The sequence below is a fragment of the Rosa rugosa genome, chromosome 3, assembly GCF_958449725.1.
Source record: "Rosa rugosa chromosome 3, drRosRugo1.1, whole genome shotgun sequence".
NCBI classification, from domain to species: domain Eukaryota; kingdom Viridiplantae; phylum Streptophyta; class Magnoliopsida; order Rosales; family Rosaceae; genus Rosa; species Rosa rugosa.
In genome coordinates, this window is record NC_084822.1 from 33132330 (window position 1) to 33157233 (window position 24904).

The 24904-nt window shown below is 38.7% G+C and overlaps 1 protein-coding gene and 2 long non-coding RNA genes across 3 annotated transcripts; all 3 read right to left on the reverse strand.

Annotated features, from left to right (window-relative positions):
* Nucleotides 1–1434: 1434 nt before the first annotated feature.
* On the reverse strand, nt 1435–9229 carry LOC133737589 (flavin-containing monooxygenase FMO GS-OX-like 9). Its single transcript, XM_062165117.1, has 8 exons — nt 8942–9229; nt 5334–5628; nt 5141–5211; nt 4831–4992; nt 2563–2645; nt 2201–2336; nt 1810–1983; nt 1435–1638 (listed from the first exon to the last, which is right to left on the reverse strand). Exons 1-8 carry the CDS (start codon nt 9227–9229, stop codon nt 1435–1437), a joined length of 1413 nt encoding a protein of 470 aa, XP_062021101.1.
* Nucleotides 5672–8776, reverse strand: LOC133740825 (uncharacterized). Its single transcript, XR_009861448.1, has 3 exons — nt 8064–8776; nt 7433–7509; nt 5672–5917 (listed from the first exon to the last, which is right to left on the reverse strand). It is a non-coding gene; the product is annotated as an uncharacterized LOC133740825 (long non-coding RNA).
* A 4410-nt stretch (nt 9230–13639) lies between the features above and the next one.
* LOC133739669 (uncharacterized) lies at nt 13640–17344 on the reverse strand. Its single transcript, XR_009860747.1, has 2 exons — nt 17219–17344; nt 13640–17044 (listed from the first exon to the last, which is right to left on the reverse strand). It is a non-coding gene; the product is annotated as an uncharacterized LOC133739669 (long non-coding RNA).
* Nucleotides 17345–24904: the final 7560 nt, after the last annotated feature.

Sequence of the window (24904 nt, forward strand, 5' to 3'; positions counted from 1 at the left end):
ACCGAGGACAGGAATCCGGCGACCGGTCCCTAATAATACCCAGTAACCATATTATTGCCTCCCAGTAATCATATTATTGCCCCCCAAAAAACATATTATTGCCTCCCAAATATCATATTATTGCCTCCAATAATCGTGTTGTTGCCGTCCAGTGAATTGTATGAACTCCCAAAACCAAAATGAATACACTACAGGCACAATTGATCAATTTATAATCATATTATTGGCTCCCAATAATCATATTAGTGCCTCCCAATAATCATATTATTGCCCCTCAATACAAAGTCCAATGTCTCTACTGCCTCCCAATAGACCACCAAAAAAGCACCATTTTGTAGGATTCACAGATAATTTGACTACTGGTAACTTATCAAAACACCACACTATAGTGATCCCTGTCCCTCGTATCATAGTCTACTGGGGGCCAATAATGTGTCTACTGCCCCCCAGTAGACCATCAAACAAACCCCACAGTTACATTGCAATCTCAGGATACCAAAAAAAAAAAAAAAAAAACCATAATGAAAAAAAAAGCCACATCAACGAGAAAATCGTGTTTGATGATATGGACTGTGGTGGCTCCAAAGTAGACGACATCAAAACGGCGTCGGATACCCGCTACGCCTTGGACGCAGCCCATCTAACTTATTTCCAGTCGCTCAAGCAAATCGGCGACGCGCTTTGCAAGTTCGTTGACGAGGACCTAGTCATCGGCGGCGTCGGCGAGTCATATTTGCTACCGGATTCTCCAGTTCTGACATTGCCCTCCGACGAAGGAAGCCTGGGAAAGGAAAGACCCAAGGGAAAAGCTCCTCGTCGTCTTCGATTTCACTCTCGCACAGTCACTCAGCCTCAGCATCGTCGGTGACCGGAATGGTGAGTGTGAGTTGCTCGATGGGGATGTTCCTCGATCGCCGGAAAGAGATGAGAGAGAGAGAGAGAGAGAGAGAGAGAGAGAGAGAGAGAGAGAGAGAGAGAGAGAGAGAGAGAGAGAGAGAGAGAGAGAGAGACGTGGAGGGGGAGGGGAGAGAGAGAGAGATCGGTCTGCAGAGAGATAGAGGAGAGAGAGTGAAGCTGTAATTTTTTAATAAATTGAAGGATTAAATTGTCATTTAATATTGAATTGGGTAAAGGACTAAAGGGGGTTAAAAAACTCTTAGTGGAGTAAGTGGGCAATGTTCATGCTGAAATTGGGTAAGTGGTCACGGCCCCTAATACATAAGGGAGTCTACTTGCTCCAAAAAAAAAAAATGGTCTTACCCCATGACCTAATAAGCAAATTGAAGTTCTTAGGACAAAAACAGATTGTTGAGAGGGTTTTTTCTTCCTTCATTACTGTTATAATCGTGAAAAAGAGATAAATTCTCTGTTTCAACAAAATAACAAATACATGCATGCAATATATTCAAATTAACAATAATAATTTATAGACTTTTACATAGGAAAATCTTGAGTGTCTTGTTCTTGTCGAGTGAAATGTGGACTTTGAAGAGCCTCTTTAAGGAAGTCATGATCATCCAACGAATCTCTATATGTTTCTAAGTTGGTGTAATAATTTGTTATGGAAAAAAGGAAAAGCTTTTTCCTCCATTCCTCCAAATGTGGGAACCCAGAATAATCTCCATATTTGTCACAATACTGCCATGACGATCGAGCAAACAAATTAGACTCACTATATAGATAGCATAGAATGCAAGCTCTGTCAATTGCAGTGAGAAGATCACCAGTATTTGGTTATAAATGCACGATAAAAGTGTCAACAAATATGGTATAAATAATTTTGTTGCCTGGGGTAACAGACATTTTTACCTCGAATTCTGCAATATCATGAGTTTGGTACTTTGGGATGCTAGCAACATCCCTCGAGTGGTAGAAGTCCTTAATGGACTGCATCATTGCATCCCTTGATGGCAATTTTCTTTTCCCCGAGAGCAGTTGAGCTATCCATCTTGCTTGTGACTCAAAGAAAGGGAACCCTATGATCTGGATGGAACAGATGATGAACATGAAAGCTATATCTATATGTCGGTGTTCCAAAATATTCAAATTCTGGAGTTCGGAATTGTCGAATTAGCTTATTAATTGGTGCAGGACCGTAAACAATTTACAATTCAATGACCCCAGATACTACTGGTATAGTTTACGCTATATGTTGGAGCCAAAGGAAAAAGAGACGACAAATAAGAGTGAATTTTAGTACCTTATTAGGAATGCCAATAAAAGATAAAGAGGGAGCAAGTGAGGGAGGGAAGGTGTGCTCGAACAAAGGACCCACCCTGTCCTCATCAATAGCTACTATTCCTTTTGTGTCAAGAAAAGGGAATGTGTATGAATACCTGCACAAAAGTACATACACAAGTCATAGCCCACTTGGAACAATTAGGAATGTAACGACTCATAGAAAATCTCCCCGTCAATTGGTCAAGTTGGTAACTTTAATCAGTTTGGCATTGAGCCATTGATATCTTGGTCCTCAATCAATCATTGAATATATATTATATATTGTCTGCGAAACAGAAACAGTGCATACTATTGGGGATGAAAATTTGATAGAAACTTTACCCTGTGCAATAGATGATAGTGTCTACAATGACCCAAGAACCATCCACAAACAATACCTTTCCATCTTCTTGGAGGGACTCTATCTGCATATATGAATTGTAGCTGTTAAAAGTCCCCAACATCTAAGGTTTGAAATTTATATAAAAATATCGATGTTCTAGATTTATGACAATTTAGAAGATATTGATTTTGAATTGAAATATCGGTAAATATTGGTACTTAAAAAATGTTTGCAATGTTATTTTGAATGTCACTCTTTTTTTTTTTTTTTCATTAAAGAGTGCATATCATTCAATTAAGGTCAAAATTACAAAAATTTCACTGAAAGTTGCCGTAATTTTAAAGAAATTTAAACCCTTGCTAACAGCACAGATCTAAAATCCATCATCTTGTAAATTTGGATGGCTCTGTCTCGGACTCTCTCTTCTCCAAGAGAGAATTATCACCGTCCTCTTCCTTGGGCAAGCTGTGGCGACAAACCTCATCGCTGGCTTCCCTCTTCGGGTAGACCTGTAAATGGACTGGATTTTGATCCGGACCCGCTGGATCTGTGGCTATTGGACGGGTTTGGATTGAAAATTTTGATCCGTTGATCCGTTAATGATCCGAATCCGTTAACCCGTTTATTTAACGGATCAAATACGGATTTAGGTCGATCTGATCCGTTAATGATCCGGTCCGTTTTCATAATAATAAAAGATTATTTTTCATTAATACATTATTATTTTTTGAAAAATATAAAATATTAAGAATTTCTTAATACAATTTTTTTGCAAAAACCTAAGGGAGGGTCTTTGTAAACAGAGTCCATTATCAGTCCATCACCTAAGAAGCATTATTGATAAAGGCTTTGTTTAGTTTACCAAAAAGCTAAGAAGGTTGTAGAAGCACAATTAATCTCATACACAAGGGTGTAGGGAATATTTTGATAATGCAATTCTACTTTTGGTGATGGTCTTCATGTTGTTTGAATATTCTATTAATATTTATGAGGTATCATGATATAAATTCAATATTACTATTTAAAATTTAAAAATATTTAAAATTATAAACGGATCGGATTAGCTGATCGGGTATCCGTTAATCCGGCGGATACAGATTTAGATCGAGCTATCAATGATCCGTTGGGTTAACAGAGCGGGTTCTGGTTGAATTTTTTTATTAGTAAACGGATTTGGAGTTAGGTCGATCTGCTCCAAATCCAGTCCATTTACAGGTCTAGATAGCAACAATGACATCTCTATTCGTCTAGCTCTTTCCTTGGTTAAGAAGACGTTTTACTGTCATTGATGGAAATCAAAGTCTGGCTAATCGGATCTGGATTGATGGCTATAATCCAATTCGACGATCTGTTGTGCTGCTTTAGGTGCGGCTGGTGGTTGTGCGGGATCGGGATTGGCCTTGGGTCGAGGAACTGCTGCTGACACAGAGGCGGCTCATCTATGTTGGTAGAGCTCGTTCGACTTCGTGGTTTGGCGAGGAAGCTTCTCTGCTCGAAATCAGGCTGGATGGAAAACGTCCGGCATGGCAGGGAAGACTACATTGACGCGTCCGTGTTGCGCAGTAGACGTTGGCGGCGGTAGCGGGGTGTCATCATCAACCGCTAGGGTTTCAGGAGGGTTGAAAGTTTGGGCTCCAATTCTGGCATTGGGCTTAGGCTGGTCTAGGCTGTTTTGGGCTTTTTCTATTTTATTTTGTATTTTAATTTTAGTCACTCTTCTTTCTTTTTTGAAAGAAGTTATGACTACTTTTTTCTTTCTTTGAGTGGGGAGAGATCTCAAAGACCAGATACAAATTGCTTCTGAGTATCTAGGTTTTTATTAGAATAATGGTGTGTGGACTTTCTAAAGGTGGGTGTACTCTGGGTATGCTGGGTTCTATTTGTTGTAGAATAGGATTTTGTATGTCCTAAATGACGATTCTTTATTGTCGACCCCATAGGGGTGTGTCGTTTAGTACTGCTTGCTGAATTATAAAATCGGGTTGACCTCTTTTGATTAAAAAAAAAAACAGCACAGATCTCAAGTAGACTTGGATTAAAACATAGTTTTATTAATTAGGGTAATATTTAAATGAACAATGCAAACAATTTAACATGGTTAAAATTAATGGGATTGTACCTTTCCAAAAAAAAAAAAAAAACTAATGGGATTGTAAAGAATTACCCCAACATTGTAAGGAAATATAAGAAACTGATTCGGAGTTTCGGACTAATTAGAGTTCTAATTCCTTTCAGTATAACCATGAATTATACGACCAGTGTGGTACCTGTGGACGAAGATGTAAGTTATCATGCTTGGAAATGACCTTGGCTAGGCCCTCAAAGATATTGTTTAAGGATCTTGCGCTGAGGTACACTGCCTTTGCCACTTCCACTAGCTCCATTGATATGTCATGCCCACTTTGTGAAGTTCCAACCACCACCACAACCTGCATCAAGTATAGAGGAAATTAAAGAATTGTAAGGAAAAACTTTGTCAAAGAACGAGAAACATTGAACGTCAAATGCGTGTGCCTATTATGAAGAACAAATATTGGAATAATTAACTGTGTGTGTGTATCAATACAGACCGGTTACCTCATCACAGAACGGATCGGGAACCCTGTAAATGTGACTGTGTATTTGCTTCCTCTTCCATGAATCCATTCCTAAACATAAGGATTCACGGAGTAAATGAAAATAAAATAAAACAATATACATGCATATATATACATATACATGATTTGAAATGTTAGCGTTAATAGAGAAATTCATCGAGTAATTAACGTACCTTTAATGGAAGGCAACCTAGGCTGAGAGTAATGGCCAGTGGCAACAACAACAGAATCAAACACCTCTTCCATCACAATCTGGGTCTTCTTCTCCACACTCTTAACAAGCCATTTCAAATCTTGGAATCCCACTGCATGATCCAGCATTCCCACATAAGCCACCCTAGTGTTGAACCTAATCAAATCCCTCAACTCAAACCAGTCACAAAAGTCTTGAAGGTACAAAAGAAGTTCCCTATGTCCAGGAAACCTTCTCGTGTCTCTACCCTTCTTAACTGAAAATGGAAAGTCAGTTGTCACGCCCCGAATTTTGAATAACAAATTCAAATCCGAAACATGAATTAAACAACTTAAACAAATAAACGTTCTGAATTTTTTTTTCTCAGAAACAACCTCGCCACTCACGCTCAAATTCAAAACTCGAAGACCTCGAGTTAATTATTACAACTCACTCGTACAAAGTAAATTGTAAAGCTCTAATGAGCATAACAAACCTCACAACTGAAAATCAGAGTATTACAAAGCAGCTACTCTACACGGTTCGATCACCTTCCTGAATTCTCCAGTCCTGTAGGATTATCCGCTACACCGTTTGAATAGTGTACCGGGATTGCAACAACACAAAACCCGGTAAGCTTTTGACAGCCAGTATGAGTAAAAGAAAGAATGGTTGATTTATTATAACACAGTACTTTTAACTCAAGTAACAACCAACAATTTCAACATCCACAAAGAAAACCACAATCTCGATAATCGATCACCAAAATCATTAACTCCAAATCATTTGAAATCACACACAAAGAAATCAAATGAATCACTCATCTCTACTCTTAACAAGATGTCTTTATCCCCACAATACGGAATAATATTTCTCAACTTTCTACAAGTCTCATCCATCACTGCACTTCCCAATTAAACTAATAAGAACATTAATCATGCATAGAAAATTAATTCAGGAAATAACCAACACGCATAAAATCAGAAGTCATAGTAATCCCTGCATATAATTTAGTTCAGGAGATTACATTAAAATCAAACAATAAAATGAAAACGAGAAATAAACGGGAAATCGAACCATAGAAATGATCAAGGAAATAAATAGAGATAATAAACAATATAACCGAAAAAGAAGAAAAGAGAAAAAGAATAGAAATTTAAACAAAAGAATTAACAAGGAAATTAATTAAAAACATCATCAACTCACACTAATAAATCCATCCAAAACTCAACACCTTTTACCAAAAGGACTCTTACAAGTCACATCGTGACAAAATCATAGGAAATGTTAACCTAACAAATCATTATGAAATTCCGGTCCAACCTGGACACGTTGGCAGACAGACTAGAGCTCTAACTGATCGAAATCACTAACCGGGCCAAAGGCGTAATTACGATATATTGCCTGAGGATGCAACCTGCAAACCCCGGATCTTTAGGCCAACCTGACCCTTAGATCAAAACATTTAAGCGAGTCGCACTGGACCCAAAATGTTAAAACAAATCAAACGGAGAAATCACAACCTGTGACTCTCAAATCCTCAGACCACCGGTCGTCAGATTAAAACATTTAAAATGGTCATACCGGACCTGAAATGTTTCCCAACCCAAAAGGAGAAATCACAACCTGCAACTCCCCAAATCCTCAAACACTTTTCAAAACAATAGAAATACCATTTCCCACGACATATTGTTTCCCGAAAAGTCATACCCAAAAACAATATATGAACTCACTCACAAATATTGTTTGCATCACAACAATTCTACCAATACATATATGTTTCCGACATATGTAAATATTCAATTCAATAATCCACATACCACAATGCCACACCATCCATATATATATTCCACATAAATATATATATACGTAATTATCCGCTCAGGGATAATCACTAATACCAACTATAGTCCACACAATAAAATCGTGAAATTCATTTTTATAGTTTAAATACATTTTACTTACCTATGGACCGTAGTTGATCAAGCCCATATGATTTAAAACAAATATTTATTTCATAAATATTTTCACACAATTACGACAAAATAAAGTAATTAAATTTATTCGGTTCGTAATATGAACCACGTGAGGTTTACTCACCTCTGATCCAGCTGCGTCTTCTTAACAGCTCAATTAACAATCTCACGAATCGTCCGCCAAATAAATCCATCGATCACCTAATCCAATAATGATCTTAACTTAGCCAACAACTCAAAAGCACACATATACGGGAATCTGACGGTCGGATTCTAACTTATATAAAAATCCGACGGATGGATTCTCACAAATCGCCTCCCGAATCACCATTTCTCAATTATACGAAGATCCAACGGTCGGATCTTCGTCCGTGACCACACAAAGTCATCGGGACAGTCATACGATCAACATATCAAATCTACAATTCCATCAGACGGTCTGATCTTCACAGATCACAAATCGAACGATCGAAATCGATCGAAACTTAAAAATTCATAACTTAATCATACGATATCCAAAAATTACGTGTAATATACCAAAATGATCGTATTGAAATATAGAATCTGAAAATGTACAGAAACCATATTTTTGATCCCCAGAGGTGGCCGGAAAGGGCCGCCGGAGTTAGTGGCAGAGCCGCCGCCGACCACCGCCAATGGTGTCGGGGCCGGGCTGCTCTTCTTCCTCTCATCATGCTTAACAATTTTCATAACTACCATGTAAGCTGAAAATGACCGGAAGTGGTTGAAATTACCTAAAACAGTCGAGGTGGCCGGAATTTTTCCAGAAACCGGCGAGAATTTGCAGAAACTGGCGAAGCTCCGATCAACGTAAAAATGTCCTCCTTTCGCTTCGATTCCTTCAGGAGACTTGTTCAGAACTTAAAGACGAACTCACTGGTTCAAGAATCACTCAAAACGAAGCTCTACAGCTCGAGATATCTTGATCGAAAGCGTCGGTGGCCGGAAAATTTCCAGAATCCGGCGAGCTTGAATTCCGACGTAAAAACTTCAATTTCTCGCTTCGATCCCTTCATGAAAGTTGTTCAAAACTTCAATCTGAGTTCACCAGCTCAAGAATCACAAGAAATGATGGTCTGTAGCTCGAGATATCCGGATCGATAGCTCCGGTTTCGTTCTTGGTTGGGTTTGACTTGCAGCCACTGCTACGGGCCACGCCGCCGTGTGAGGCTGCTTCTGGGAGCTTCAGGAAGTTGAGGCAAGCTTGTGGATGGATTTTGGTGAGGATTGGTGACCGGTAGCTTGAGATATCAAGCTTGGTTCCAAAACGAGCTCAAACCGGGCGGAGTTTCCCGCCGCCGCTGGTGGCCGTGTCACGGTGCAAGGCTGCCTCTGGCAGCTGCGCAAGGCTGAGACGAAGCAAAAGGAAGTGGTTCGACGCCGTTTGGTGGCCGGTGGAGGTAGAGAGAGACCGAAGAGCCTTTGCTCTGTTCTTCGGTTTCGGTCGAGCGAGAGAGAGAGAGAGAGAGAGAGAATTGTCTGCTTCTTTCAATTATGCAGACATGTATGATGATTAGAACAACCGGCCTTGAATCAAGGTACACCTTACCTTTTAACAAAGGTGTTTGCCACCAAATTGTTTTGAATAAAAAAAACAGGTTATTACATCAGTGAATCCCATGATCTCTCTTGGAGATCCGAGCCTTAAAGAAGTATAAACACTACTGTGCACTTTTACATGATGGGAATTATGATTAGTAGGAGGACTCGTGGTGTTCCTTCCCAAGGGGTCCTCTCCCTCCACATTTGGATCATACAGCCATTGACCTCCTACATCGTGGTTTTGTTCCAACACCACCACACTGTGACCTTCTTTCTTTAGCTCTCTTGCAGCAACAAGCCCTGAGGGTCCAGCCCCAATTACACACACACTTTTGGATTGGCACCTCTCAGACATCATGGTTGTGTCAATGGGTTTTCTTTTGGTGGGGTGGATTTTGATTTGGTCGTTTGTGTAATTCTGGTGTCGGTGGTAAGGGCTTTTATAAGGGAACCTTGTTCACTCAAGCAGATGGAGCTCTTTCGAAAGAGAATATTAGCTAGGTTGGAATTTAATCTTTAATATTAATATCGTGATTATGGGTGTAGTACGTAGCTATCACAAGATATGTGATACCTTTATTTTAGCTATATAAAAAGTAGGCATTAAACACTCATCCATTAGAAGAAGAAAAAAGTAGAACTATATATGAAATTGGAAACAAATGTATAAAAATTGATATGTGAGAATGGATATGGGGGTATGAGTATGACAGGTCGATCTGAATTATTTTAGGATTTTGAAAAACAAACATCTGCCGGGAAGAAGTACAAAGGTGCATATATAGGAGAAGAAATGCAATGAGATTCTATTTGGTCCTCTTGATACACCAGTTTGCTCAAGCAAGAATTGGAGTCTCCCAAACCAATACGGTCCCGGCTATTGATTCATAAAAACAAAAAACACCCAACATCTTTATTTATTATTTTTTTTTTTTAGAGGAAACCTTAGAGGAAACCACGAAACCACCTAACATCTAGTTTATTTAGAGGAAACCACCTAACATCTTTCTTTTTTAAGTATTGAAGCTTAATATAATTAAGACAAGCGAGATCTTCAGGAGATTTCCCTTTTTAAGTATGGTCAATATATCCCTTTTGTTCTTAATTATAAAGAGAACGTTCCCATTGGGTTGGGCTCATGCTTGCTTGTAAACTCAAAAATCAAGATGCTGACAGAAAAATATTTTTCTTGTCGTTTATCTACAATAATTTTGCTTGTATTTTTTTATTGAAGATTTCTCGAAGCTTTGCTTTCGAATTAAACAATGACAAATAAGTCACTTTTAATAATCTTATTATTTTCTGGGAACCTATTTTTTTTTCTTCATTTTTTTTTTGAAAGGATTTGATGTTATTAGATAGCAAAGCCATAAGAAACAGGCCAGAGTCTAACAGAACTTACATAAGAAAACCCGGGACAAACCGGATAACCTATTTAAGCCACTCTAAACTCATTAAGATCTAAAGGGACGCTCGCTAAACAGCAAGCCTAAACTAAGCAAGAGTAGTCTTGCTCTCTAAGGAAGAAATATTCATCTATTCTAATCTGCCAGTCACGCAATTGTGGTACAAATATAAACTAGAAACGTTTTAGAAAAGCCTATAGAAATTATCCCTACTTCAAAAGGCTTGAGTCCAGAATGTCTAGAAGCTTATGGGACTTAAGAAAGCGCGAGTCCCTTCCCCGTAGGGTTGGAACCAACAACCTCTACAGCCTCCTCAGTAGCCAACAACCTCGGCATCAGGTTGCTCCTCGAGCTTTTCTTGAGAATCTGCAGTCCCCCATTTCCAGATTTGAGCCAAATAAGCTCAGTTCCTGCCTTTGGCCCAATCCCTGCCCTAGGCCCAGTCAACTTCGGCCCAGAACACAGCCCAGTCTCAATTCCTACCTTTGGCCCAATCCCTGTCCTAGGCCCAGGCAGTGGCGACCCAGAAAGCAGCCCAGTCCAACTGGTGGTCAACCCTAGTTCAAATTCCGCCGCTGTTCCCCCTTCTAGTGGTCGGCCGTTCCACAACAACATCAGATCCGGCAGAAAGTAACCTCCAAAGGCCCGACGATCCAGGCGACATCTCCCTTGTAGCCCTCGCGCCGCCTGCCAGAAATCACGCGCAGCAGAACCAACGTTGCCGCCTGCAACGCCGATCACCTGCACCAATTGGATTAGAAAAGCCTCTCGTCACCGACCACCAAGAATTCCACCGAGATTTGCTCAAGCCAGAACACCAAGACCAAACTAGAATCATTGCAAAAGCAACAGCAACAACAACTTTCACCAGCCACGATCACCACCGAGCCTGGGCTAGAAGAACCGCCGACAACTAGACGAACTCCTCTCTGTGCTCGGCTAAACCCTAGGAGAGAGCGCCGCTTGATTTTTTTCCTTGAAAGTTTGCCAAAAAATTGATTGGTTGTCTTCTGCTCTCTCACAAAATGACATTTTCAGTATTTAAAAAAATGACATTTTTTTTTCCTCACAAAATGACATTTTTTTTTCCTCATAAACCTACCAAAATATAAGAAATATCAATATTTAAAAAAATGTCACCGCGCTTTTAATTGTCATTATTTACAAAAATACCACCGAGTCAAAACAACTACTGTAATTAATTGAAAATCTACTGTCGACGAACAAAAAAACTACTTTCAATTAACAAAAAAGATACTTATGACGAACCCTAAAGCTATTGTCAATTTTCAAAAAAGTATTGTCATTCATCAGAAGGGGAAGTCTAAGGTGTGTTGATGTTTGTCATACATCAACTTTTCAATAAATATATATTAAATTAAATTATTTGGTGAAACCTGTTGTACAGGTCAACAGGTTATCCACTTATAATTTGACATCTGTACTTAAAAAAAAATTACAATACTAAGTACTCATTTATTATTTTATACGTAAATTGTTCAAAAACTTGTAATGAAGATAGTAAATGTAGTAATTACTTTAATTACAACTATAATTATCACTAACTACGTCCAATGTGGTCGTTTGTTGTAAAATGTCTCATCGATGATATAATTTACAAAAGAAAGGACTCTAGTTACAAAAGGAACAACTGGATTACCAGAATAAGGACTTGAAGTTTTAGGTCTAATATGATTATTTACCATATAAACAAAACATTTGTTGTAGCAGTGGTAAAGTGATCCTTTTTTTTGTAAATGGAATCATATTTCAAGTAATTATTATAAAAACAACCATAATTACCACGTTATACCTCAATTGTTATAATTTATAGTAAAATGCATTGTCAAACGAGTAATTATCTCATGGATGATGAGATTTACACAATAAAAGTATTAAATTACAAAATAGAGAACTTTAATACACAATTAAGGACTCGCGCCTCATTTACAATATATATATATATATATATATATATATATATACATAAAGTTTTATCACTTTGACAGCAATTTGTTGTCACATTAGTAAAATGGTTATGAGACTTGTAATATAAAAAATTACCACAAATAAGAGTTTGATTACTACTTCTACAACAATTCGTTGTCTCATCGGTCAAATGGTTCTCAAACTTGTAATATTGAAGAATTACCACAAATACAACCTTGGTTATTACTTTGGACCTCAATTGCCGTAAAATCTAGAAAAAACATTGTCAAATAAGTAAATAACTCCTAAATGACAGTAGTTACAAAATAGACAACCTTATTACACCATAAAGGACTCACCGCAAATTTACATAGATATATGAAGTTTTACCATTATAGCAACACATTCGTTGTTTTATTAGTAAAGTGGTTCTGAAAACTTGTAATAGTGAAGTATTAAAACTTATTACAACTAAATTATCACTTTTTACCTCAATTCGTTGTTTTATTGGTAAAACGGTTCTCAAACTTGTTATAGTTAAATATTAACACTAATTACAACTTGACTACCGCTTTTTACAATAATTCGTTCTATCATTAATTTTATGACTTGGGGTTGGAATATCGAAGCATTATCAAAATTACAACCTTAATTACTACTATTGACCTCTATTATCGTAAAATCAAAAGAGAACATGGTTAGTCAAGTGTTTTTTTTTTTTGAACTGAGGACGGGTCTTCTCTATCTGCCTTTCTTTTCCTTTCTCTTTCTTTCTTCTTCCTTCTTCCTTCTTGGTCCATAGTTGAAATTCTAGCGTGTTAGATCCATGGCGGCCTGAACATCACTCTGCTATCACTTCTCCACTGTAATTCTCTCCATCCTTAGTTTCTGTTGTCTTTGAATTTACAGAAATCTAATCGAAGAAGCCCCAAAACCCCCAAATAAGAATTCCCAAACCCTAAAATTTTCAATCTGTCTTAATCGGGTAATAATTTAGCCCATAATGCTTCTAGCATAAGGAATTGTAATGACATAATTCAAATTTGTAAAACCAAAAATTAAGCCCATAATTCTTCTATCATAATTCACGCAATAATTCAGAATTGTCTCAATGTGATAATGAAGTGATTGTGGTAATGAGCATAAATTACTATGGTAATTGCTTTGGATAAAATCAATCAAAATCAAATCACGGGTTGATCAATCACCAATTAATTGGTCTCAAATATGCTTCTGGCAGAATTAATACTAAATAGTGTTAACACATACTAACTTGCCATAGTGGTACAGCGGACAACATGTTGAGTTGGTACCTATTTTAGCTGGGTTCGAATCCCAGCAACTGCACAATCTGTTTTTTTTTTTTTTCTGTTTCTTGTTGAATTGATGTTACTGATATTGATTTGGTACTACTGGACCAAGTACCACAGATATATAGTTGCAGTCCATAAATTTTTCTCTTTTCTTTCCCAATCAAACAATCCCAAACACATGAACAAATATATACAAATACGTATACCAAGTAAATAAATCATGTAGGACTTGCTTGGGTTCATGCATTATGGTGATTTTTCATATTCAATCAATAGGCTCAATAAGCATGAATATAAAATTAGGTTTTGGAAAACATTACTTGATGAAGGACGGATGAATCTTTAGCTTATGTGTGCAGAATTGAGAAGGTCGTCTTCTCAGCCAATCCAAGAGATATTCACCTCTTCTAGTAGGAAATCCCGAATCTCAAAGCTATTCGATCCAAATCTTAGAGCTAGTCGTGAACACGGAGCAGATTCTCTTCTGAACAGCTCCCACTTCGAATGGTGTACAGGTCTCAAAACGATTCCAATAGGGCTGAAATTTGGAGGTCAGATAGAAGAGGCAGAGACGAAGAACTTTGATGAAGGAAAGATTTTGATCTGAGGTCCCGATCAAGAGGTTTCGGGGCGTTCAAACAGGCTGCAGCAGGGGGCGGGTTTTTTTCCTGGCTAGGGCTTGGGTTAGAGTATCGTGCTGATAACGTGTTGTAAAACTATAGTAAACGAATTTGAGAGAGAGAGAGAGTATAGACGTAGAGAATAGAATGTGTGTATTATTCATCTCACCATGAGGAGCCTTATATAGGACTACATGGTGTACACAAAAGGGTAATGCTTGATTACAATCTAATCACTCCTACAATTACAACCTATCAATCACCAATCTATAGGGATAGACACCTATTACTCAACATCTATTTACATGATTATCCACAAATATTTACAACAAAATGCACATATTTCATGAAACAATTGAAACCAGACCTACCAGGATCAAGAAAACCTACAAAATTCCACCACAGAAACATCCATAAATTAATAGATGAGACTACATACACTGAAAAAACTGATTGCTATCTTCTAACAAACCCAACACCAACAAAACCACATCGAAATAACTGACAAAAAATCAATCTTTGAAACAGAAATCAACTAACTTCACCCCATAAATGATTTGGGATGCAAACAAAATAGACTACCATATTCCCAAAGAACTTAAAAACTCAATCTTTGACCAACTAAACCAGTTGGGATGCAAACATAACAGATTATCATATTCCAAAACAACTTAAAAACTCAATCTTTGACCAACTAAACATAAACTTCTGATCAAAAATCACAACTTTCAACTCAAAACACAACAACCAGAACTCATTCATCAAGTAAAAAGATGGAACAACATACCCAGAAACGAACAGAAAGAACAAAGCCTTGACTTGGGTATTGACAATCAAATCAAACAAACAAACAAACAAAGAACCCTCTGTATATGAAGATCAACGAGTGAGAGAAAAACAGAGGAAGAAAATTCGAGGAAAATGCGTTTAGGGCCGTCTAAGAAGATAGCCCCCTCTCTCTTTCTCGTGATTTAGTTTTAGTTTTATACAAATAAATGAATCCCCTAACTTTTCTTACTATTACTGAACGAATAGGTTCTAAGTGGCAACAAACAATGATCCAAAGTAACAAAAGATGAGATTACAATGCCATACCTCATCAATGTCGTCAAGGACAAAATGAAATGCTTTTAAAGGAGGGAATTGGTCCACCAGCCTTTGAAGTACCTAAAGCCTGCAGAAGAAGAGAAGCAGAAGCAGATATAAACCACAAATACCATGTTATAATATCATGAATACCTTGGTTTATATAAACCACAGATATCCTGGTCCGGTCAGCGATTCCGGACTTCCCGCCCACGTGATTCGTCGTCGCCGCGTCGATATTCACAGTGACCCAAACAAATCAGAAGTAAAAATAATAAAATCCAGTTGATCAGATGTAATCAGATCTCACCTTTTCCTTTCTTCTTCCCTCGATCTTTTGCTGGGTTTACATAGGAAGTTAATAGAAACATTTTGGTTGGTAGATCTACTGGTGAAGTGGCCGGATTTGATAGAAATATGGTGAAGAAATTCTGACCTTACCCAAGAAAGGCGCTTGCAGATTCAGCGGCGAATTGGTCAGATCGAGAGAGATGACAAACAAAGAGATGAAGGGGAAAATCTAAACAGAATGGAGCGGGAATGGGTCAGATCGAAATGCACACGAGAGAAGAAAGAGGGAGTAAGGGCTTTTTTTATCGAAGAGAGGGGAAGTTCAAAGACTATTTTTCCTCTCGATAAAAAGAAATGTGACTTGGAACAGCAGCCTCCGTCACAACGCGACGGCAGAGCTGATGCAGTCGCGAAATTTCAATTCCTTACGACGGCTATATTTTGCCGATGTAAAAGAAGATAGTTTGGCGACCGCCAGTGCGACCGCACATCGTCACCGTTGCAAACTCAATATATTTTTGCGACGGCAAAATTTTGCCGACGCAATAGAGCGATCATTGGCGACGGCAAAGGTTTGCTAACGCAAACTTCCGAAGCCAAAACAATTCTTTTTTTGTAGTGTGATGAGACTCGATTTGGGTTCTTTACTATTATTTTACCATCGGGGTCTTGCTGAGTTTGTGAATTTGATGTAATTTTGGAGGTGGATGAACTGATATTTTGCTATTGAAAGTTTGAATTTAGACCTGTTAATATTGTAGTTTATCTCTTGGTTCTATAACTATCAGGATTCATGGCATTGGGTCTTCTAAGTTTTGTCAATTTTGATGTACTTTCTGTTAATTTTTTATATGAATCGGAGAATGGGTCCGTTCTCATTTGGGGTTGGGTTCTACTATTCTGTTGAGTTGACGAGAAGACCTTCTGAATACCCTGTTATGCTTTAATTCACTGGAGGCCCTGGCTGCTCTGTTCTCTTTTATTCAATACATTTATGTCATACCATAAGTTTCAATTGTACATGCTGGTCATGCTGATGGAGGATTCTTCTCTTTAGTGTTGCTTGTGGTCAGAACCATTCCATGGTTATTGTTGACGAGACAAATATTGGTACCAACTTGATCAGGTAATCTTCTAGGAAGACACCTAGGAAGATAATAGATCAGTGTGCCATTATCTCGCAACAATAGATATTGCCTAGACTTTTATCTGCCCCTATATATGATATAAACATGAGGTCAATAAGTTTTATGTCCGCCAAGGATGGGACTATATATGATGTCCACTAGCAGAAGCCATGGCCTCCAACTTGAAAGAAATAAGGGGGGAAAAAAAACAAGCTGAGGCCCCTGATATACATGAACTAGGAAGCCACCAAGATGTCTTATTCTTCAATCTAGCCAACAAGAACTGATCATTATCATCTAGAAAAGTTACCCATACGACCAATTCTCTTTCCAGAACGAGCAAGAGCAAGGAGTGCAGACTGGGCACCAGGGCCATGTGTCTTAGTTTCATCTGTAAAGCACTGCAATCAAGAAAAGTAACCGATTCACAAAACGCCTCAACTTCCCTAGCAATATCACTACATAAAATTTCACCATATATACATGCACAAACACAGAACAAAAATTGAAACTAAAAACAAGACGAAATTGAATTATAAAGAAATTGAACACGAAATTGAAGCAAAGAAGGTTACTTGAGGATGACAAGATGAGGGAAACGGATTTCTTTCTGTTTTTGCTCTTCTTCCTCAACGCTCTTCCTCATTCCTCTCGTTTTCTCCTATTCACTTTAGGGTTTTTCCTTAGAAAAAACAAAAATTTGTACCAGAACAAATCGGAACGAGTTCCTTCCCCTTCTCAACATAGGGTTTTCTAATTGTGGATATGATTATTTCAAAAAAAAAAAAAAATCTGGATATAATTGACAATTATGAAAAAAAAAAAAAAAAGTTATACAAGCTAACGGGTAAGCAGGTTACCATTAATGAATATTCTGGACCGTTAGATATATTCATATTTTATTTATATCCAACGGTCTAAAATATTTTAAAAAGTTGATGTATGGCATACGTCAACATACATTAGAATTTTCCTCATCAGAAAAGTCACTACCTTATTTTGAATAGCTATTATCAATTAACTAACGATAATTTTTCTGAAGAACGACAATATATTTTCAGTTTATTGACAGTAAATTTTTGATTCGTTGACAGTAGCTTTTCAATTAATAACAATAGTTGTTTGGATGCAGTAGCATTTTCGTAAATAATAAAAAATAAAAATGCAGTGGCATTTTTTTAAATATTAATATTTCTTATATATATTTTTTTTTTTTTGAACCAAATCAATCATTTCATTCAACTCAAGCCAGAATGGCACGGATACATACCTTCCCTTGCCATCTTTAGACAAGTTTAGGACGTGGTATGCTAGCACCACCCATTAGACAACCAGTGCTCACTTATTCAAAAGCGAGCCTAATAACTATGAAAAGCAATACATAGCAATTAGGCAAAGTTTAGAAATAAAAACAAATTTAAATTTTCTCCTTGCCCTTAACAGTTGGGCTAGGAGGTTTGGAGAGATAAGCAAAACAAGTCTCTTGCGCATCCGCAACCTTCTTTGACTTTGGAGGATTTTTATTCTTTGCTCCCAGAGGCCTTCCTCTTTTCTTCTTTGTGCCAGAGTTTGTTTGCATCACATCCTTAGGCACTAAAATATTTCCAGGAGCTTCAACCATACCCAAAGATCTGGCAGAGAACTTACTTGTAAACATAGGCAGTTTTCGTTTCTTTGCCTGGATATCTGGCAGCAACGGTTTGAATAATTCTGGTAGCAGAATCTTTAGTTTTTGGGGAGACTTTGAAGGAGAGGGGGGGAGGTGACGCTTGTCACCCCTACTCTCCTTGTTCTCTGCTTCAACCGGTACAGCTGGTTTTGCATCCTTAGAGGCCTTCGGGCTATTTCTTGCAGACCCTACCTTCTTATCAAATTCCATGCCTTCACTTGGAGCGATAAGTTCAGAAGATAAGACCTCCATGTCCGGAGCTGCAATTACTGCCAACGCTAAAGGTTGGTGCACCTCCTTCTCCAATTCTGTGGCACTTAGGACTCTGTCACGCAGTATGATAGGTTTGCGTGCTTTAGAAGCTTCCTTGGGTTGGAATAAGGACCTGTAGATAGATGGCAAAATAGGTGTCTGCACACCTTGAAAACGAAACGTTCCATCTACAAAAGTGTTAGCCGCAAACCCTAGAGAAGGACCAACCAAATCTTTCCTCTGGTCTCCAGTGCTGCGTCTTATACCTGTTGTGGCATGGCTACCAAGCAAAGGGCAATAGTCTCCCTCATGATAAATCAAATTGCAATGATCACACTTGCCTACCAGGTTTTCAAAAAAATATGAAATTTCGACCTCTACTCCAGGTGCCAGTTTTAGGGTTTTCTTGAGGAAAAAAGGTTTCGAAATATCATGTGCCACATGAACCCTAACCTTACCCGTATTTGCAAAGAGTTTATCATCCAACTCAAGATACTTACCAGCCACAGAAGCAATACCTCTGATCAACATATTTATTTATGATGGATAAAAACATATGATGACTTAATTGATAATATAATTTATTTATTTTTGAATAACATCAACATAGGGATTTTCATTGATAAAATGTCAGGCCAAAATAGTCATTACATACTCTTCTGCTGCCATCTATAGACAGGCAAGGAGTTGTGATACAACCACGGTGGTACATAGGATAAGTCTATTCATTCGACATGTCTTGCTCACTTATTAAAGCAAGCTTACTCAACTATGATCTAGATATGCATAGTAATAGGCTAAGATTAAAAAGAAATCTAATTTTCTCCTTGCCCTTCACACTAGGAGGCTTGCCAGAATAAAGCATGCTCAACACTTCCTCAGTAGGCACTTTCTTAGACTTGGGTGTGTTCTTGTTCTTGGACCCTAGAGGACGACCTCTTTTCTTCCTTCCTACCATTTGCTCATATTGATAATATAAATTTCAAAAAGACACTTATAAGTACTTTGCTATATATTTTGTTTATAAAAAGGAAAGCAGAAAAAAATAGGCTCATATCTATGTTGGAGATTAGATAGTTTTGCAACTTTGGAAATGAAGACAAGCAACAAAACTATAATGTGAATTGTGACTTACACAATATTAATTATATTCTAAATTATTATTTGTTATCATTCATATCATATCATGCTAAATGATTGGTTTTTCTGTAAAGAGTTGCGAGATAAATTATATTGATATATTGAATAGTGATTACTGGATCAACTACATTTCACTTTATGTAGCAGCTAATATGGTATAACTACATCATTTAATATATCCAAATTAAAAGATGAGGTCGGGTATATGTGGTATGCAAAAAGATGGTTGACCTAGCATTACTTTATATACTATTATTAGCCCTCTAAAATTCAATCATGAATCACAATCATGGGGCTTGCTGAATTCAAAATTATGTACAAGTTTATTAAACTTCCAATTCTGCAATGTTTGACTCAAGGGTGGCCCTGAACATGTTCAAGTGGTGCGATCGCACTTGGCCTCCGGTTTTCAATGGCCTTTGAGTTTTAAATATTTATATTACTATATGTAATATATTTGTTTGGACAAACATATGCAGAACTGCTTCCGCTTGGTAAAATCCTCTGTCTTTTCTTTCTTGTCCCTGGTTCAAATCTTTCCTTTTACCTTTTTTTTTTAAGTAGGTCGGTTATTAAAATAGCGCCTTGTCTATTACAAACTAACTAAAACCTCCTCCAAAACTTTGTTCCTATTCAAGTAAATCTAGAATATGTGTCTGGCCCAAACTCTAGGTTACTTGCTCTAGTTGTAATAGGGTTTATGTTAGAGATATTCTCGAAGATATTCGTAGATATCCAATCATTGTACGATTATGTTTCCATGTACAACTCTATCTCTATGCTTGTAATCCTCTATATAAAGAGGCCCCTATTATCAATGAAAGTATGACTCAATTCTCTCCCAATTTCAGTTTTCCTTAAACACGTTATCAGCACGAAGCCCTAACTCTGAAACCCTAAAATCGTAGCCTTTAAACCGTAGCAACCACCGACCCCTACCTTGAAGCTCTCAATCCTAGGAACTCAGAACTGGCTGCGGAACCACCGGAACTAGCCGGAAAAGTACTGAACCGGCTCCCATGAGAAAAACGATCCTTGCCCAGTATGCAGCCCTCAAGACATCCATATACAGTCAAACTTGGCCACCATCACAGCCCTGACCCCAAGCTCCAGGAACCGGAACCACCACCCCAGGAACCGGCCATAAACTGATCGGACCGGCAACAACTCCGCCAGTGAAAAAAAAAAAAAAAACCAGAAAGAAAGAAATGGGAAGCAGCCCACGTGCTGGGCAGAAGAAGAAAAAAAGAAGAAGGGCGGCCCATGCGAAGAAGAAAGGAGGCTGCCCAGAAAAAAAAAAAAAAAAAAAAAAAAAAAGGAAAAAGAAGAAGGCTGCCAGTGCCCAGCAAACTCCGGCCACTTTCCGACGACTTTTCCGGTGACTTTCCGATCACTATTTCGAGGTATTTTTTACTAAAAGTTCCCGTTTTTGAGTTTTTTCAATTTCTCTTCTTTTTATCAGGGACTTGTAAATTCCCTTCTTCTACCCCCCTTTCTTCTTCATAGGGGAGACCAAAAGCCGAATTGTCGGGGTTCGTGCTCACTCCAAGCTTGGAGCTTGTAGAGTCCTCCAAACTTAGAGTTTGTTGAGAAGTTATGATCGACCACAAACACATCATTGTTTCGATCTAATCCAATACCTCTTGGAAGCGACTACGCTCAGAGATTCCTAATTTCTTGGGAGCGACTACGCTCAGAAATTTTATTATTTTTGTGGTAGCCTTTTTCGCTCCGAAACTAACCCTTTTTCTTGTTCTCTTTCAGGATGAGTAACCTGAACAAACTGGACTTCACTCCATTAGGAACAACTGGTTCTGGATATCACAAGTGGGTTCGTGATGTCCCCCAACATCTCAAGGTCGATGGAATCCTGGATACGATTCTCGAGCCCAGCCAGGACGTGCTAACTGTTGAGTAAGCTCAAGCTTTGGAAGCAAATAGAGCAGCCTTGGAGGCAAATAAGACGAAAGCCATCACTCTAATGACTCGTCATATGGATGATTCGCTCTAGTACGAGTATATGAATGAAGAAGACCCCAGAAGGTTGTGGGTCTCACTCGAAGAAAGATTTGGCAACGTCCGTGACTCCCTGCTTCCTGACCTAGAACTGAGATGGTATAGCCTCCACTTCTGTGATTTCAAGTCAGTTCTTGACTACAACTCGGAAGCACTTCGCATTAAATCCTTAATGGAATTCTGTGGAAAAGATATCACAGATGCGATGTTGATTGAGAAGACTCTCTCTACCTTCCCTATCTCTGCTTTGCTGGTTACTAAGAACTATCGAATCGATGTTACTGTAGGACGGATCACAAGGTTTCATGAGCTCATTGGAGCCATGAATGTTGCTGAAAAGCATGACAACATCCTTGTGAAGAACTATAATTCGAGACTCGTGAGAACAGAGCATATTCCGGAGTCCAATTATAGTCGCGCCCCTAAGGGAGAGCGCCAAGAGCGAAACCCTAAATCTAGGGACATTTCTAGACGTTTTGGTCTATATTCTCGCTCTAATGAGGAAGGTAAACACCAAAATAGGCGAACAAGGAACTGAAGAGGTCAACGTGGAAAGAGAGAGGGAGGCAACGCCTCTAACCATGTTGGTGGTGCCATCAACATTAAGAGCCATCCAAATGACGCTTTTAAAGCGCCTCAATCAATGGAGTCTGAGCACAGAGATGTATGTTCCCGATGTGGAGTATCCAGTCATTGGGCACACATTTGCAGAGCTCATGAAGATATTGTCACCGCCTACAAAGCATATTGTGAAGCAAGAGAAGCTCACTATGTGGAACAAGAAGATCAAGAAGCTGATCTAGAATCAAGGGTTGAAGACTTCAAAGCTGGCTGGGATCAATAGATCGCCAATTCTGTTCAAGAGATGTAATAGACAGTTGTCATATACTTTGTAGTAAATGCTATTGGTTTAGTTTTCCTTCACATAGGCTCATTCAAAATGAGTGTGATGTCTAGGAAGGTTTTGAGATAAGTGGTACTTAAGCGAGCTTTGCTCCACCGACATCTCTCTACTCACCTGGTCACATTTATTTTGGAGTTACCGAAAGAAGTTAGATGACTACCATTGTTTTGCAGTAGCTAGCTTTTTGGATTAGATTCTCTCTAGTTAAAGAGACAATGATGTAATTCTGTTTGGCTTATGAATAAAATTTCGAGTTCTTTTCATTATGACTCCATTTTGATTCTAAGCATATTACTTTGTGACTATGATCGCTGGGCCATCAGTATTAGTTCAAGGACATGGAATAGCCCAAGTTCCCCTTGACAAATGGCATATTGATTACTGTCACAAAAACTCTCTACGCTCCTAGGGCAAATCGCACCCTATGAATAGCCAACTGATTCCATGCAAAAACGCATGTAGAGAACGGAAATGAGTTCCTTTGCAACACCTCTAATGATTGCGAACAAATGCGCATCTTAGAGAAGTTTATGTGTCTCTCTAGTGGACTCTATGTCACTATTCAAGCTATTAAATCCAATAAAGTCATGAGATAAGATCTCTTGGATTTAGACACATATTGGCTTTGTCACGACAAGATAGGTCATCATGGTCATGATATGATGATCCGTCTACTAAAGACTTTACACAGACATCCATTCTTTTGAGCGAAACGAAGCAAGAATCAAAAGTTGATTCCTGGACTAATTGTGACCGCTGCCGCCGTCCACCGCAGGTCTAGGGTCGTCGTAGTCCCTTCTAATGATACCATGGTTGGCGTCTCCCATGGCCATGACGCCATGGATGGTGTCCATCATGGTGATGGCGCCTCAGGTGATGCTGCAATCACCAACTTTGCTTCAAATAGCGTTTCAGACGCTCAGGCCCAACTAAAATCCTCATTGGTTGCTTCTAGGGCATCTCGCTCGTTTTAAAAAGCTAGTTCCTTAAGGAAATTAGGACTGAGACTGTCGTATGAAAAGGATATAAAAATACTCATTCTGTTCTTACATAGAATCCATGAGGATTCTGTGGACTGATTCAACCAATTTGCGGACGTTTAAATATTTCATGATGTTGGTTGATACGCAAACACGCTGGTCACGTGGTGTGCCATTGTCCACCTGTAAATGCTGCTTATACTACACTCCTAGCACATATCATATGACAACGGGCTCACTCCTCGGATCATCATATTCAGTCAATTGGACTTGACAATGCTAGAGAGTTTACATCGCAAACTTTCGATGGTTATTGCAATGGGACTGATGTTGGACATCATATTCCCATGTACACACCCAAATGGTCTTGTGTAAATGACTACGATGGTAGTCCGGACATTGGTAATGCGCACCAATCTCCTTATATCCGCTTAGGGTGATGCAATATTCCATGCAGCTATGCTAATTCGTCTATGACCCACCGCCACTCAAACAATCTCTGTGTTACAGCTAGTGACTGGGTACAAGTATCTAGTACTTATGCATATTTGAGTGTACCATTTATGTGCCAATTGCGCCGCCACAGCGCACTATGATGGGTCCTTACAAACGAATGGATAACTAAGTTGGATTTGAGACTCCAATAAATCGTCCGCCACTTAATGCCCTTGCAAGGCGATCTCCTTACCGCTAGATTTACGGATTGTCACTTTGATGAGATAGTCTTCCCATCGTTAGGGGGAGATAAGAACACTAATGTTCAGCAGGAACAACAGGAATTGTTGTGATCTGTCCCCATTATGTATCATCTCGATCCCCGCTAAAGTGACGAGCTCACACATATCTGCTGCAAACATGCCTGCAAGGATGGACATCCCTACGAGAGGACGTAGCGCCACCCTACACGGAGGTAGGCATGGCGCCAAAGCCATAAAGAGTGGCACTCTGGTGTTACAGGCCATGGCCCAGCTAGGATGCGTGGGAGGCCCGTGGGTTCGAATGATACTTTAGCACAACCCAATCCTTGGATCATCGACACTCAAAATCCATCTCATAAGAATCTTCCGGATTATGGTTATCGTTGGGGGACGCCTCAACGTCAGAACCTATTCCTAAGAATATAGAGCTCTATGAAAATTACACTAGTGTACATGAGACGTGGGATAGAAATTCCATCATAATTGATGATGTAGTCGCCCATTTCGTTGCGTATGAGGTTGTTGAGTCCGATGATATCGAACCACGCTCCGTTGATGAATGAATGCCAACGTAGAGAAAATTGGCCTAAATGGAAAGATGC